The 13,951-nt window shown below is 57.0% G+C and overlaps 3 protein-coding genes across 6 annotated transcripts; 1 reads left to right on the forward strand and 2 right to left on the reverse strand.

The window, feature by feature from the left end:
• The first annotated feature begins 571 nt into the window (after positions 1-571).
• On the forward strand, positions 572-3,516 carry LOC129198192 (pleckstrin homology domain-containing family D member 1-like). The gene is made up of 9 exons (XM_054807328.1): positions 572-1,152; positions 1,233-1,283; positions 1,375-1,452; positions 1,772-1,828; positions 2,340-2,396; positions 2,500-2,564; positions 2,729-2,798; positions 2,967-3,013; positions 3,364-3,516. The coding sequence occupies exons 1-9, from the start codon at positions 1,051-1,053 to the stop codon at positions 3,503-3,505; spliced, it is 669 nt and encodes a 222-aa protein (XP_054663303.1). The 5' UTR covers positions 572-1,050; the 3' UTR covers positions 3,506-3,516.
• Positions 1,302-13,419, reverse strand: LOC129198194 (cleavage and polyadenylation specificity factor subunit 6-like). 2 transcript variants are annotated; one of them, XM_054807333.1, is made up of 4 exons: positions 13,241-13,419; positions 13,072-13,149; positions 12,612-12,752; positions 1,302-2,059 (listed from the first exon to the last, which is right to left on the reverse strand). In XM_054807333.1, the coding sequence occupies exons 1-4, from the start codon at positions 13,259-13,261 to the stop codon at positions 1,862-1,864; spliced, it is 438 nt and encodes a 145-aa protein (XP_054663308.1). In that variant the 5' UTR covers positions 13,262-13,419; the 3' UTR covers positions 1,302-1,861. The 2 variants fall into 2 exon arrangements, with proteins under 2 accessions (XP_054663308.1, XP_054663307.1); XM_054807332.1 differs by having other exon boundaries at positions 13,072-13,419.
• On the reverse strand, positions 11,008-12,356 carry LOC129198193 (uncharacterized). Of its 3 annotated transcripts, XM_054807331.1 has the most exons (5): positions 12,129-12,356; positions 11,961-12,025; positions 11,726-11,795; positions 11,511-11,557; positions 11,008-11,160 (listed from the first exon to the last, which is right to left on the reverse strand). In XM_054807331.1, the coding sequence occupies exons 1-5, from the start codon at positions 12,258-12,260 to the stop codon at positions 11,019-11,021; spliced, it is 456 nt and encodes a 151-aa protein (XP_054663306.1). In that variant the 5' UTR covers positions 12,261-12,356; the 3' UTR covers positions 11,008-11,018. The 3 variants fall into 3 exon arrangements, with proteins under 3 accessions (XP_054663306.1, XP_054663305.1, XP_054663304.1); XM_054807330.1 differs by having other exon boundaries at positions 11,961-12,356; XM_054807329.1 differs by having other exon boundaries at positions 11,511-11,795; positions 11,961-12,356.
• Positions 13,420-13,951: the final 532 nt, after the last annotated feature.

The following is a 13,951-nucleotide window of genomic DNA, read 5'->3' on the forward strand; positions in this document are numbered from 1 at the left end:
GGGAGGCCGCGCGCAGCCTGGCTCATGCCTGGTGCTGGGGCGGGGAGCTGTGAGAGCCGGATGGTCAAGGAACAGGCAAACCCCACGGGGAGACGCCGACAGGCAGCACCCGCAGTCGCTCCCGCCCGCATGCTAAGAGTGGGTGCTGAGAGTGACGCCCTGTTTCCCCGTGGCGGTGGCTGGGCCCCGCCTCAGCTCTTGGCGCCAGCCCCAGGGAGGTGATGGCCATGTCACAGTGGGCAGCGGTGGCCGTGTCACTGCGATGTCACTGTGCCTTTGTGAGACGGGCGCCCTGGCAGGTAGAAAGGGAGCTGCTCCCAGAGGCGGGGGAGCATTTGGAGGAGAACCCAACCTCGGTGCTACTGGGCAGGGGTTTGGAGAGCAGTCACCAACGACCTGTCCTGTGTCCGCCGTGCAGCGGAAGGTGCCCGACGGAGAAGAGGAGGTGAGGGCCGAGTACGCCCACGGTCCCCGCAGCCCTTGGCTGGGGGTCTGTGTGTGTCTGCCAGCGGCAGGGGGAAGGCAGCTGCCTGGACCGAGGCACGTGTGCTGCTGGGTCTGGTAAGGGGGGGACCAAGAGGAAGGGGATCTCGGGGGTGGGGAGCGTATTGAGCTCACAGGGTGGGATGTGGATGCTGGAGGTGGCGTGGCAGAGGCCCCAGGGCAGGAGGGGCCCCGTGAGCGCCCGGCAGAGCAGGGCAGGGGAAGCTCCTTCTCTCCTCAGCCCCCCACCACCTCCTGCCACGTGCTCGGCACCCAGCTGGCGCAGGCCGAGCCGAGCACGCAACTAGTGCACGTGCGCGCACAGGACCGCTGGCTGTGGGGGCTGGGGGCGCGCGAGCACAGGCGGCTGACGGTGCTCCTCTCTGGGGGGAGGCTCCCGTGGCAGCCCTGGGCATCCCTGAGCGTGCATCTGCGTGGCCGTGTCCTGCGCGTGAGAGAGCGTGTGCGCGCCTGTACTCGGGGCCTGTCCCCGCCAGTGTGCGTGCCTGACAGTGCCCGCGCCCGTGCCCCTCACACCCTGCTGGCTCCCGCCGCGCAGGTGCAGCCATGCTGGCAGAAGCGGTGAAGGAAGACCTCCGCATGCTCCGGGAGCGCCTGGCCCAGTGTTCTGCGGAGTCCGTAAGGCACAAGGAGCTGCTGCGGTGTCTGGTAGGTGTGGAGCGTTCCCCTTGCCCCCCGGGGCTGGGGCTGCGAGAGCTGAGCCCCTGACCCCTCCTTTGCCCACGCAGGGGAAGAAGCAGCAGGAGCTGAGGGAAGCCATGGAGGAGCTCAGGAGAGAGGTCAGTGTCCCCTCCTGCGCCCATGTCGGCCAGCAGCGGCGGCTGGGGCTGTGTCAGGGGCTCATTGCCTGTGTCCGGCTCCTCTTCCCAGAACTGTGATGTGGCGCGGTGTTTCCGAAACAACCGCCAGGAGCTCCAGGAGCTGGAGGGGCTGGTGGCCCAGACAAAGGTGAGTTCACAGAATCCCAGACGGCTTGAGGTTGGAAGGCACCTCTGGAGATCATCTTGTCTCGTGCACTTGCCCCTGCTCGAGCAGGGTCACCGAGAGCCAGGCGCTCGGGACCATGTCCAGGTGTGGACCACGTCCAGAGTTGGGCCTGGGGGTCCCTCTGTCTGCCCGCAGTGCCGGCAGGGCTGGGAAGGAGAGGGGACGCGAGGGCCAAGGCAGTGCCCGAAGGGAGCCGGGAGGGGATAAGGCGGAGGGCAGTGCGCTCGTGGGAGTGTGCCGGTGCCCTGACGGCTGCTCCTCTTCCCCTCCTCTCCTGCAGGAGCACTTTCAGATGGAGAACGGGGAGGCAGGCGTGAGCGTGGAAGAGGCGCAGAAGGTAGAGGGGAGAAGGAGGCCCGTCCTGACAGGGTCAGGGAGGGGGGGTGCCAGTGCTGGGGCCGTGCAGCCCAGCAGCCGCAGCAGTGGTGTGGCTGGGGAGGACCTTTCCTTTGGGCCTCGATGGCATCCGTGATGGAGGGCTGGGGCCTCTGGATTGGGAGGGGGGTGCCGGGTAGTCTGGCGGTGGGCCCTCGCCGGTGCCACGGGGGTCCTCGTCCAGCCCCTGCCCCTCCTGGAGAGGTTCCTGTTCCCCTTTCTCTCGCAGGCAGACCTCTTTCAGGGAACGGCAGGAGGAGGCACAGCAGTGCCGGAGCTTTTCAAGGTCTGTGAACCAGATCCATCAGTCCCTCGGGGAGTGTCCAGAGCTGCTGGGCAATGGCGCTACTCCCAGGACAGCCGGGTGCCTGCCACCCTGGCCCTGGCCTGACTTCCCCATGCCCTGGGTGGGGACTGACTGGGGATGCCCTTTCCACCACGGCTCCCTGCAATGTGTCCCGCTTGCCTTGCAGACGGACCAGTGGTCAGAGCTGACAAAAGCTCTGCAGGAGCAAGTTGAGGTCAAGAAGGTACTGTGGCCAGGAGGGATGGGGGCTCGACACGTTTGTGAGGTTAAAGCCCCCTCAGAGCGAGCGTGGCATGGACTCTTGACTGGGCCCTTTGCTTTTCCAGCTGCTCAGGAACAAGCTCCAGCACCTCCAGGAGAGACAGGAATGCCTGCGAGAGCCAAGAGCTTTGTGAGTGGCAACGAGTCCCTGACTGAAACCTGTGGCAGCGGGACGGGGGGGTGCTGAGCAGCTGAGGCTGGGCAGCACCCCGGCTCCCTGTTGGCCACCACCCGGGGGGTCGCCATGCCGGCCGAGGTCTCTTCTCACAGCCCAGAACCCCATGGTTTCCGTAGCAGGGGGAAGAAGGTGCAGGCAGAACCACCAGAGGAGTCGCTGCTGCAGGAGATGGTGGCCGTGCAGCTGGTAGGACAGACAAGCCCGCTGTGGGCCTTGGGGAGGGAAGGGTCTGCTCTGTGCCCGAGGAACATGAGGGCACTGGTCTCAGCGGGGACGAGGGAGGGGCTCTGAGCCCCCAAACCTCGGCCCCCTCGCACACCCCAACACATGTCCCTGCTGTGCCTTGGCCTGTAGGAGGAGCAGCTGGCGTCAAGGAGGCATGGCATCACTTCTTGGCTGAGGTGAGTTGCCGGGGGGGGGGCTCGCGGTGCCGTGGCTCTTCGTAGGCAGTGGGGTGCCCGTGCCAGTGGTCCCAAGGGCATTAGGCAGCTTGGGACTTCTCCGGGATGAAATGTTTCAGTATGTCTTTTCTTCCTAGCTTGGGGGGCGCGTAAGGGGGGCATTTGGGGGCCCACTGGGGAGACGGACAGTAGAGCTGGGAGAGGTGCCCGGGCCCCTCACTCCAGTCCTGAGTGGGGAGTGCTGTGCCCGGCACGGTGCATGGTCCCACGGTGGCATTTGAAGAGGGTGTTTGGAAAGAGCGGAGGCAAATTGGGCCCCTGCTCTGCCTGACCCCTCTCCTGTCCCCCAGGAGACTTCTTCTGTTCCTCGCCTTCCTCCAGATCGCCATCCTCATCGTGGTTGTGCTGAAGGGAGACATCCTTGACTGGGTCCTGCCACCAAAGCTGGCGGCCGCCTTTGGGAGCCGCCCAGCGAGGTCCCAGCTCTTCTGAGATAAAGCAGGAAAGAGAATAAAGCAGCCTGTGATTGTAGAACAAGGGTGCGACCTTGTCAATGAATGTCCGCTGACGGGTCGGAGGGAGGTGGCTGCTGCTTTCCCTTCTGCCTGTGCACACCCCGCGATGGCTCTGCCTCAGACCTGGCTCTTGCCCGATTTGGAGGCAGGAATATCCCTTTGGTCGGTGTGGGTCAGCGTTCCTGGCTACATCCCCTCCCAAGATCTTGCCCATCCACAGTCTAGTGGGGGAGGGTGGGGGGTGGAGGGGTGGGGGGGAATGTGGGAGAGACAGCCTTGATGCTGTGCCAGCACTGCTCAGTAGTAGCCAAAACACTGGTGTGTTATCAACACCTTGCTAGCTACCAACACAAAGCACAGCACCGTGAGAGATGCTTTGGGGAAAATTAACTCCCTCTCAGTCAGATCCAACACAGCAGGGGGTGTGGAGGCAGGCAGTTGCCGTGGGTGTCTGTGGCTGAGGCAGTGTCTGAAGCGGTTTGGGGCAGTTGTGGGGTATTTGATCATAAACAGCTAATAGCTGAGGAGAGCTGGGGTGCCCAGGGATGACCCCGGAATCATAGAACCATAGAATCTTCAAGGTTGGCAAAGACCTCTAAGGTCATCAAGTCCAACCGTCAACCCAACAGCACCATGTCTACTAAACCATGTCCCAAAGTGCCACGTCTACAGGTTTTCTGAACACCTCCAGGGTCAGGGATGGTGACTCCACCACCTCTCTGGGCAGCCTGTTCCAATGCCTGACCACTCTTTCGGTGAAGAAATTTTTCCTCATATCCAAGCTAAATCTCCTCTGATGCAACTTGAGACCATTCCCTCTTGTCCTTTCGCTAGTCACCTGGGAGAAGAGACCAACACCCACCCGGCTACAACCTCCTTTGAGATAGATGTAGAGAGCGATAAGGTCTCCCCTCAGCCTCCTCTGCTCCAGGCTAAAGAACCCCAGTTCCCTCAGCCGCTCCCATCAGACTTGTGCTCCAGTCCCTTCAGTGCTCCCCACGAATATTTTGGGATTGGATTTATTGAAAGGGAACTCCTGGACAGACTCGGCAGGGAGGCAGTGGAAGTTCGGGTCTCCGGCAACCCTGATGAGGCGTTTGCAGGCTGCTCCTACCCCCCCCCCCCCCCCCCCGCCTCTAAAATCGTGAATGTGAAACCCTGTCCCTTACCGCTGGCAGCGAGGGAGGGAATCGCTCCGGTGATAAGAGAGCTGCAAGAGCAGGGGCTAATTATTCCAACTCACTCCCCTTATAACTCCCCAGCGTGGCCAGTTCGCAAACCGAATGGGAAGTGGCGGCTAACGATCGATTATCGATGCTTAAACGCCGGCACCAGTCCTCTGACAGCGGCCGTGCCTAATATGGCCGAACCGATTGGCACCATACAGGAACAGTCCCATAAAATGTCAGCCACCATTGATGCAAAAGACATGGTTTTCATGGTTCCTCTACAGGAAGGTGATAGAGCTAGATTTGCATTTACATGGGAAGGTATACAATATACCTTTACTCGTTTGCCCCAAGGATATCGGCACTCGCCTACCTTGGCGCACCACGCCCTGGCCCAAGCACTGTCAGAAATCATCCCTGAGGAGGGAGTTAAAACCTACCAATACATCGATGATATATTGGTGGGGGGGTCCGATGCCACTGCGGTGGGACAAACCCAAAAGAAAACGATCACTCACCTGGAAAGTTTAGAACTTCAGGTTCCAGCAGAAAAGATACAACTCCCCTCCCCCCGAGGTGAAGTTCCTAGGTATATGGTGGAAAGGAGGAGCGATTTCTATTCCCCCCGAAACCTTGGCTACTTTAGAACAGATAAAAATCCCAGGGGACAAAAAAAGGAACTGCAACATATCCTAGGCTTGCTGGTATTCTGGAGGAAACAGATGCCGGATTTTTCTGTCACAGCTCGTCCCCTGTAGGATTTAACGCGCAAAAAAGCTACCTGGGATTGGACTCCTACTCATGAGGAAGCCCTGAAATTACTAGTGTTTGAAGCAGGAACATATCAAGCTTTGGGTCCACTACACCCGACAGATGCGCTCCAAATTGAATGGGGTTTTGCAATTCATGGGGCATCTATACACGTGTGGCAGCGTGGGCCGGAGGGTCCGACCCGCCCCATTGCGTTTCATTCACGCGGCTTGAAAGATGCAGAAAAGCGATACTCGGTCTGGGAAAAGGGTCTTTTTGTGGTGAGTCTAGCCTTGCAGGAGGCTGAAAGAATGATACGGCAACAATCCATAATCCTGCGCGGGCCCTTTAAGGTCCTAAACCCCGTACTGGCAGGCACCCCACCCCCTGTGGCAGTTGCCCAGTGGGAAAGGGTCAGGAAGCGGTATGCCCAGCTAGAGCCTTACAGTCACGCTTAGCCAGTGGAGGAGGGAGCACCCAAAATGCTCCAAATAACACAGGAAAAATCATCCACGCCCTGATGAGGAAACCCCTTCTTCCTACATAAAGGAAGCCCCCTCATTGGAATGCCACCTGAAAAATGTGTGCTTTACTGAGGCCTCTTGGAGGAGGGAGGGGAAAGTATGGAAATACCGAGCAGCTGCTCTGCACGTTGATTCTGGGGAGCCAATTGCAACAGAAGGAGAAGGGAGCGCTCAGGTGGGGGAACTGAGAGCAGTTTGGAGTGTGGTAATGAGAGAGACAGGCAGGATGGAACCCGTACACATCTCCACTGATCCTTGTGCCGTAGTCAAGGGATGCACCGAGTGGCTCTCCTTTTGGGAACAAAAGCAGTGGGAAGTAAACCGGGTGCCCGTATGGCAGAGGAAAAAGTGGGAGGAGATATTAAATGTGGCCAAGCAAAAGCCCGTATTGGTGGGGTGGGTAGCCGCCCACCAAGGGGGGGATCACCCAGCGCGCATTCCGAACAATCAGGTGGACTCGCTCACCTGCCTGGCTGTGCTGGCGGAAGAGAGAGAAGAGGAGAAATGGGAACGCTTATTGGAGTGGCTACACGTGATACGTGGTCACTCGGGAGTCAAAGATCTTCTTAAGGAGGCTGGGAGCAGAGGATGGCCTGCTCCCCGAAAACTCCGTAGCACAGTAATTTCTGCCTGCGGCCTATGCCGGACCAGACTGGAAAAGCACCCCTGACAAGATCCTCCACTCCGTCTGAGGGATGGGAAAGGACTATGGGAAACCTGGCAGGTCGATTACATAGGGCCTTTCAAGAAATCAGAAGGGAAACAGTATGTGCTTGTTGGGGTGGAAGTAATATCGGGACTTGTTCAGGCCGAAGCAGTAGCACGGGCGACTGGGGAAAATACAGTCAAAGGGTTAAAGTTGCGGTTTAGCTTTTTACCTAAACCTAAATCGATTCAATCAGACAACGGCAGCCACTTTACTGCCGGGGTGGTCCAGGCGTGGGCAAAAACCGAGGGAATACAGTGGACATTCCATACCCCCTACTATCCCCAAGCTAACAGGAGAGATAGTAGAAAGGACCAATGGACTCCTAAAAGGCATCCTCAGGCCTCGTGGCCCTGGGTGGTCCGCAAGACTCCCGCATGCCATTGCCAGAGTAAATGGTCGATGGGGGATAAATGGATGCCCTGAACTCACTGCTTTCTGTCCAACACCCCCCTCCTTGCTCCCTGGAAAGAGGGAGAAAAAGGACCCTGTAAAACCCTTACACTCTCCAGGACGACCTGTTCTGGTGGACCTCCCAACAGCGGGGGAGGTGCCTCTGACCCTTAAAACTCCACTGAACACCTATTCATGGATAGCTGCTGATGCCCATGGAAAGGAACGCGAGATTAATACCGGGTGGATTGTCCCATCCTTTTAACCACCGATTTGAAAGAATCGGGATCTTTTCCTCTGTTCTTTCTTACAGGCGTAACTACCAGAAACATCCTCCACCGCAGAAAGTCGAAGCTGGTGCTATTTTGGGGAATTTGTACTCGTAATCTGTGTGATACAGAGAGATACATAGCCAAACCATGACTGTCAATTCTGCTCAACACCGGCAATTGTGGGTCTGGTCCTATGTTCTTTGTCTCTCCCTATGTGTTAGAGGAATCCCAAGCCAAAATACCCCACGTCTGGCTTGGGAATTAGTTCAAGGTTTTGTTAGAATGTGGGCTTACCAAACTAAAGGTCTGTGGCTTACTTTACCTAGATCAGCCGAAGAAGGTTTAAGGTTTTTTTATGTCACCTGTAAATCTGTCGTTTAGCTTTAATATGACTGATGCCACGTCTGTAACGTTCCTGTCACCCCGCTGGACCGTCAGGAATAACGGGCTGTATTTTCGACAACAGCCAATGATAAGGTCTGATATATATATGACGTTTGGAGTAAACCTCCAAAACAAGCCAAAAAATGCAAAGTTATATTCAACAGTGGTGTGTAAAGCTACTAGACCATCATTTAATGTCTCTATTCCTTCTCCGATAGATAGATCAAACTCCTTATTTGCTGGCGCCAAAGGGAACACACCTGCTGGAAATGTCACTTTCAAAAAACTCACCAAGAAAACCTCCTGTTGTTATTATCCATGGGATCCTCTGTTTGATCCATTGGCAAAACCTGCTTTCTGTGAAGCAAACTGTTCTACTCGATGGGACCCACAATGGTGTATCCTACTCCCGAATAAGACTCATATGACCTCTTGAGATAGAAATAATTTGATGTGGGCTTGGTCAGGAAACAAAGTGGGAGAAGTTTTTATAGAGCCCAAATTTGATCCACCTATCAGGGAAGTTGAAAACCCCCTTTTTAATTGTTCTGAGAGAACCACTTGTGATTCGGGACCAGGAGATCCTCCTGAAACTTGGTTTATTGATAGTCTCAGAACTCTAATTCGAGATATGTGCACGTGCTGGGGATATCCTTCAAAGGGATGGCGAAATAGCGACAAAACTTGTAATACCACTCTTCCCAGAAGTCGCAATTTTTTTAAACAAGAACGGCGTGGAGTACCCTTTACTCATTATCCCCTACAAGGGACGCCTTTAAACACCAAACCTATTATATGTGCTATCAATTATATGGATCAATATACCTGTAAAACTAGCATATGTCCAGCCCCACTGGGACTAGCATGGGGGTGCTCCAATGGAAAATTTTACTCTCACTTAACACGGGAATATCACGCCGGCCTGAGCTGTGGATTAGCTATCCCTTCTTTGTGTCCATCTCGTGTTTTTCATCTTATAGCACCTTCCCGGCGATCGCGTGGAGAAGCGGGAAGTAATCCAAAGGCTCGTCCCGATGGGGCGATTAATGGAGTCCAAACTCCCAGTTATTATACTGCTGCACAACTAACTGCGTTAATGTTTGAGAATATTTTTACCCCTTATGTAACCTTGAAACGACACCAGTTTGTCCTAGAAAATATTACCTGGCAGGTACGTCTTTTAAGTAACTGGACACGATATGCTTTTGGAGCATTAAACTTACAGGTCCAACAGGTATCAAAGATAACCCTTCAGAATCGTCTAGCGCAGGTTCTTCAGTTTCAAACACAGCCCCACCTCCGGTTCTCCGAACCCTTGCCGAGTCTGAAGCGTTCACGTCCACAGGCCTGGCTCTGACAGCTCTGGGCAAGCTCTGCTTACAGCTCTTTATGAATTCTGACAGCACATCAATGTAGCCAAAGGTGGTGTGGGCTGTAAAACAGCTCCACACCTGGGTTTGGAGCATCCCACTCCACGACAGAGGATTTGGCTTAGTAACAAAACGGTGAACCTTACCCTGCTTTAGCAGCTTCTTTAAGGCTGGTTCTTAAACCAGCTCTTTTTCCCCGTCAGTCTCTAATTTCTGAGACTCGCGCTTGCTCATTCTTTCTGTCAAAGACTTATTTTAACATCAAAATTATCAGAATGGGATAGTTTCACTTGCATCATGATTTGCTTGAAGAAATTCCGGGCTGGTAAATACCGGGTTTGGCTTCACTCACACTGCCCTAAGCACTGCCCCAACGCAGTCACACGATCCCAGAAGGTACAAGACTTCACGTGCTTCCATTAAAAAACACAAGAGCAAATATGCCCTGCAACAGTTCTGAGTGGCCTCATTATCTTTACACCTTCCCAAAAGGTTTAGTTCTGGCATTGTTGCCAAAAGAGTCGTCACTGTGCTTCTCACAACTCGCACCTTCTTTAGCAAATGCTGCTGCAGGATCTGTCGCAGCCTCTAGGGGAAGGTCCCTTTTGCTTTGATGCGTCCCGGGAAGATGCTCCTGAAGAGCTGAGTGAAGTAACCCAGCGGGAAAATCAAAATTCTTAGACACAGTGTCAGGGTCTTTGGCCATGCAGAAACCATGAGTGATGCTTCACAGTGATGCTTGAACGTAATGTTAAAACTCCTCTGAGCGTACAAACTCTCTCTCTCTCTCCTCTTATGTGTACACTCCTTTATACAGACTCTTCCTGTATTCCATTCAACTCTACATTGTCACTTTCTGACTGACTCTGATTTTGAAAAGAAAGTAATAGAAGCATCCGTTCCCTGCTGGGAGACATTTTTGTTTGCTAAGATAAGTTTCTTCCCTGTGTACCTTCTCTTCAGGATAGAAGAGGGTAACTCTCTTGCCCCTCTGACTATTCAGATGATCTCTAAAAAGGTAGATTCGTTAAAGGGTGGTTGACTGTTGTCGACAATGAAATGCATGTCTAAATCCCATGTAGATGGTTTCTCCACTGCACTTAACGGGAGATTAAATATAGGCAGCAGAGAGAGACCTTTCCCATTTAGTCTTGGCACAAGTAGACTAAAATACACTTTCTTTTCCCATTTCTTAACCTACCTCCTTTTGACGAACATTTGCACCCATGTCAGCTCTTGCAGAGGTTTTCCTAAATGCGCCTCGTTTATCTTCGCCTCATGTAAAGGCAATTACGACTAAGCGTGGTGGGTTGACCCTGGCTGGACAGCAGGTGCCACCCAAAGACGCTCTATCACTCCCCCTCCTCGGCGGGACAGGGGAGAGAAAACATAGCAAAAGGCTCGTGGGTCGAGATAAGGGCAGGGAGATCAGTCAGCAATTACTGTCACGGGCAAAACAGACTGAGCTTGGGAAAATTAATTTATTACTCATTGAACCAGAGTCGAGTAATGAGAAGCAAAACCAAATCTTAAAAACACTTTCCCCCCACCCCTCCCTTCTTCCCGGACTAAACTTCACTCCTAATTTTCTCTGCCTCGTCCCCCCGAGCAGTGCAGGGGGACGACGAATGGGGGTGCCGTCAGTTCATCACACGTTGTGTCTGCCCCTCCTTCCATAGGCTGAAATGGGCAAGATCTTGGGAGGGGATGTAGCCAGGAACGCTGACCCACACCGACCAAAGGGATATTCCTGCCTCCAAATCGGGCAAGAGCCAGGTCTGAGGCAGAGCCATGGCGGGGTGTGCACAGGCAGAAGGGAAAGCAGCAGCCACCTCCCTCCGACCCGTCAGCGGACATTCATTGACAAGGTCGCACCCTTGTTCTACAGTCACAGGCTGCTTTATTCTCTTTCCTGCTTTATCTCAGAAGAGCTGGGACCTCGCTGGGCGGCTCCCAAAGGCGGCCGCCAGCTTTGGTGGCAGGACCCAGTCAAGGATGTCTCCCTTCAGCACAACCACGATGAGGATGGCGATCTGGAGGAAGGCGAGGAACAGAAGAAGTCTCCTGGGGGACAGGAGAGGGGTCAGGCAGAGCAGGGGCCCAATTTGCCTCCGCTCTTTCCAAACACCCTCTTCAAATGCCACCGTGGGACCATGCACCGTGCCGGGCACAGCACTCCCCGCTCAGGACTGGAGTGAGGGGCCCGGGCACCTCTCCCAGCTCTACTGTCCGTCTCCCCAGTGGGCCCCCAAATGCCCCCCTTACGCGCCCCCCAAGCTAGGAAGAAAAGACATACTGAAACATTTCATCCCGGAGAAGTCCCAAGCTGCCTAACGCCCTTGGGACCACCGGCACGGGCACCCCACTGCCTACGAAGAGCCACGGCACCGCGAGCCCCCCCCCCGGCAACTCACCTCAGCCAAGAAGTGATGCCATGCCTCCTTGACGCCAGCTGCTCCTCCTACAGGCCAAGGCACAGCAGGGACATGTGTTGGGGTGTGCGAGGGGGCCGAGGTTTGGGGGCTCAGAGCCCCTCCCTCGTCCCCGCTGAGACCAGTGCCCTCATGTTCCTCGGGCACAGAGCAGACCCTTCCCTCCCCAAGGCCCACAGCGGGCTTGTCTGTCCTACCAGCTGCACGGCCACCATCTCCTGCAGCAGCGACTCCTCTGGTGGTTCTGCCTGCACCTTCTTCCCCCTGCTACGGAAACCATGGGGTTCTGGGCTGTGAGAAGAGACCTCGGCCGGCATGGCGACCCCCCCGGGTGGTGGCCAACAGGGAGCCGGGGTGCTGCCCAGCCTCAGCTGCTCAGCACCCCCCCGTCCCGCTGCCACAGGTTTCAGTCAGGGACTCGTTGCCACTCACAAAGCTCTTGGCTCTCGCAGGCATTCCTGTCTCTCCTGGAGGTGCTGGAGCTTGTTCCTGAGCAGCTGGAAAAGCAAAGGGCCCAGTCAAGAGTCCATGCCACGCTCGCTCTGAGGGGGCTTTAACCTCACAAACGTGTCGAGCCCCCATCCCTCCTGGCCACAGTACCTTCTTGACCTCAACTTGCTCCTGCAGAGCTTTTGTCAGCTCTGACCACTGGTCCGTCTGCAAGGCAAGCGGGACACATTGCAGGGAGCCGTGGTGGAAAGGGCATCCCCAGTCAGTCCCCACCCAGGGCATGGGGAAGTCAGGCCAGGGCCAGGGTGGCAGGCACCCGGCTGTCCTGGGAGTAGCGCCATTGCCCAGCAGCTCTGGACACTCCCCGAGGGACTGATGGATCTGGTTCACAGACCTTGAAAAGCTCCGGCACTGCTGTGCCTCCTCCTGCCGTTCCCTGAAAGAGGTCTGCCTGCGAGAGAAAGGGGAACAGGAACCTCTCCAGGAGGGGCAGGGGCTGGACGAGGACCTCCGTGGCACCGGCGAGGGCCCACCGCCAGACTACCCGGCACCCCCCTCCCAATCCAGAGGCCCCAGCCCTCCATCACGGATGCCATCGAGGCCCAAAGGAAAGGTCCTCCCCAGCCACACCACTGCTGCGGCTGCTGGGCTGCACGGCCCCAGCACTGGCACCCCCCTCCCTGACCCTGTCAGGACGGGCCTCCTTCTCCCCTCTACCTTCTGCGCCTCTTCCACGCTCACGCCTGCCTCCCCGTTCTCCATCTGAAAGTGCTCCTGCGGGAGAGGAGGGGAAGAGGAGCAGCCGTCAGGGCACCGGCACACTCCCACGAGCGCACTGCCCTCCGCCTTATCCCCTCCCGGCTCCCTTCGGGCACTGCCTTGGCCCTCGCGTCCCCTCTCCTTCCCAGCCCTGCTGGCACTGCGGGCAGACAGAGGGACCCCCAGGCCCAACTCTGGACGTGGTCCACACCTGGACATGGTCCCGAGCGCCTGGCTCTCGGTGACCCTGCTCGAGCAGGGGCAAGTGCACGAGACAAGATGATCTCCAGAGGTGCCTTCCAACCTCAAGCCGTCTGGGATTCTGTGAACTCACCTTTGTCTGGGCCACCAGCCCCTCCAGCTCCTGGAGCTCCTGGCGGTTGTTTCGGAAACACCGCGCCACATCACAGTTCTGGGAAGAGGAGCCGGACACAGGCAATGAGCCCCTGACACAGCCCCAGCCGCCGCTGCTGGCCGACATGGGCGCAGGAGGGGACACTGACCTCTCTCCTGAGCTCCTCCATGGCTTCCCTCAGCTCCTGCTGCTTCTTCCCCTGCGTGGGCAAAGGAGGGGTCAGGGGCTCAGCTCTCGCAGCCCCAGCCCCGGGGGGCAAGGGGAACGCTCCACACCTACCAGACACCGCAGCAGCTCCTTGTGCCTTACGGACTCCGCAGAACACTGGGCCAGGCGCTCCCAGAGCATGCGGAGGTCTTCCTTCACCGCTTCTGCCAGCATGGCTGCACTTGCGCGGCGGGAGCCAGCAGGGTGTGAGGGGCACGGGCGCGGGCACTGTCAGGCACGCACACTGGCGGGGACAGTCCCCGAGTACAGGCGCGCACACGCTCTCTCACGCGCAGGACACGGCCACGCAGATGCTCACTCAGGGATGCCCAGGGCTGCCACGGGAGCCTCCCCCCAGAGAGGAGCACCGTCAGCCGCCTGCGCTCGCGCGCCCGCAGCCCCCACAGCCAGCGGTCCTGTGCACGCACGTGCACTAGTTGCGTGCTCGGCTCGGCCTGCGCCAGCTGGGTGCCGAGCACGTGGCAGGAGGTGGTGGGGGGCTGAGGAGAGAAGGAGCTTCCCCTGCCCTGCTATGCTGGGCGCTCACAGGGCCCCTCCTGCCCTGGGGCCTCTGCCACGCCACCTCCAGCATCCACATCCCACCCTGTGAGCTCAATACGCTCCCCACCCCCGGGATCCCCTTCCTCTTGGT

The sequence above is a fragment of the Grus americana genome, chromosome 31 (assembly GCF_028858705.1).
Source record: "Grus americana isolate bGruAme1 chromosome 31, bGruAme1.mat, whole genome shotgun sequence".
NCBI classification, from domain to species: domain Eukaryota; kingdom Metazoa; phylum Chordata; class Aves; order Gruiformes; family Gruidae; genus Grus; species Grus americana.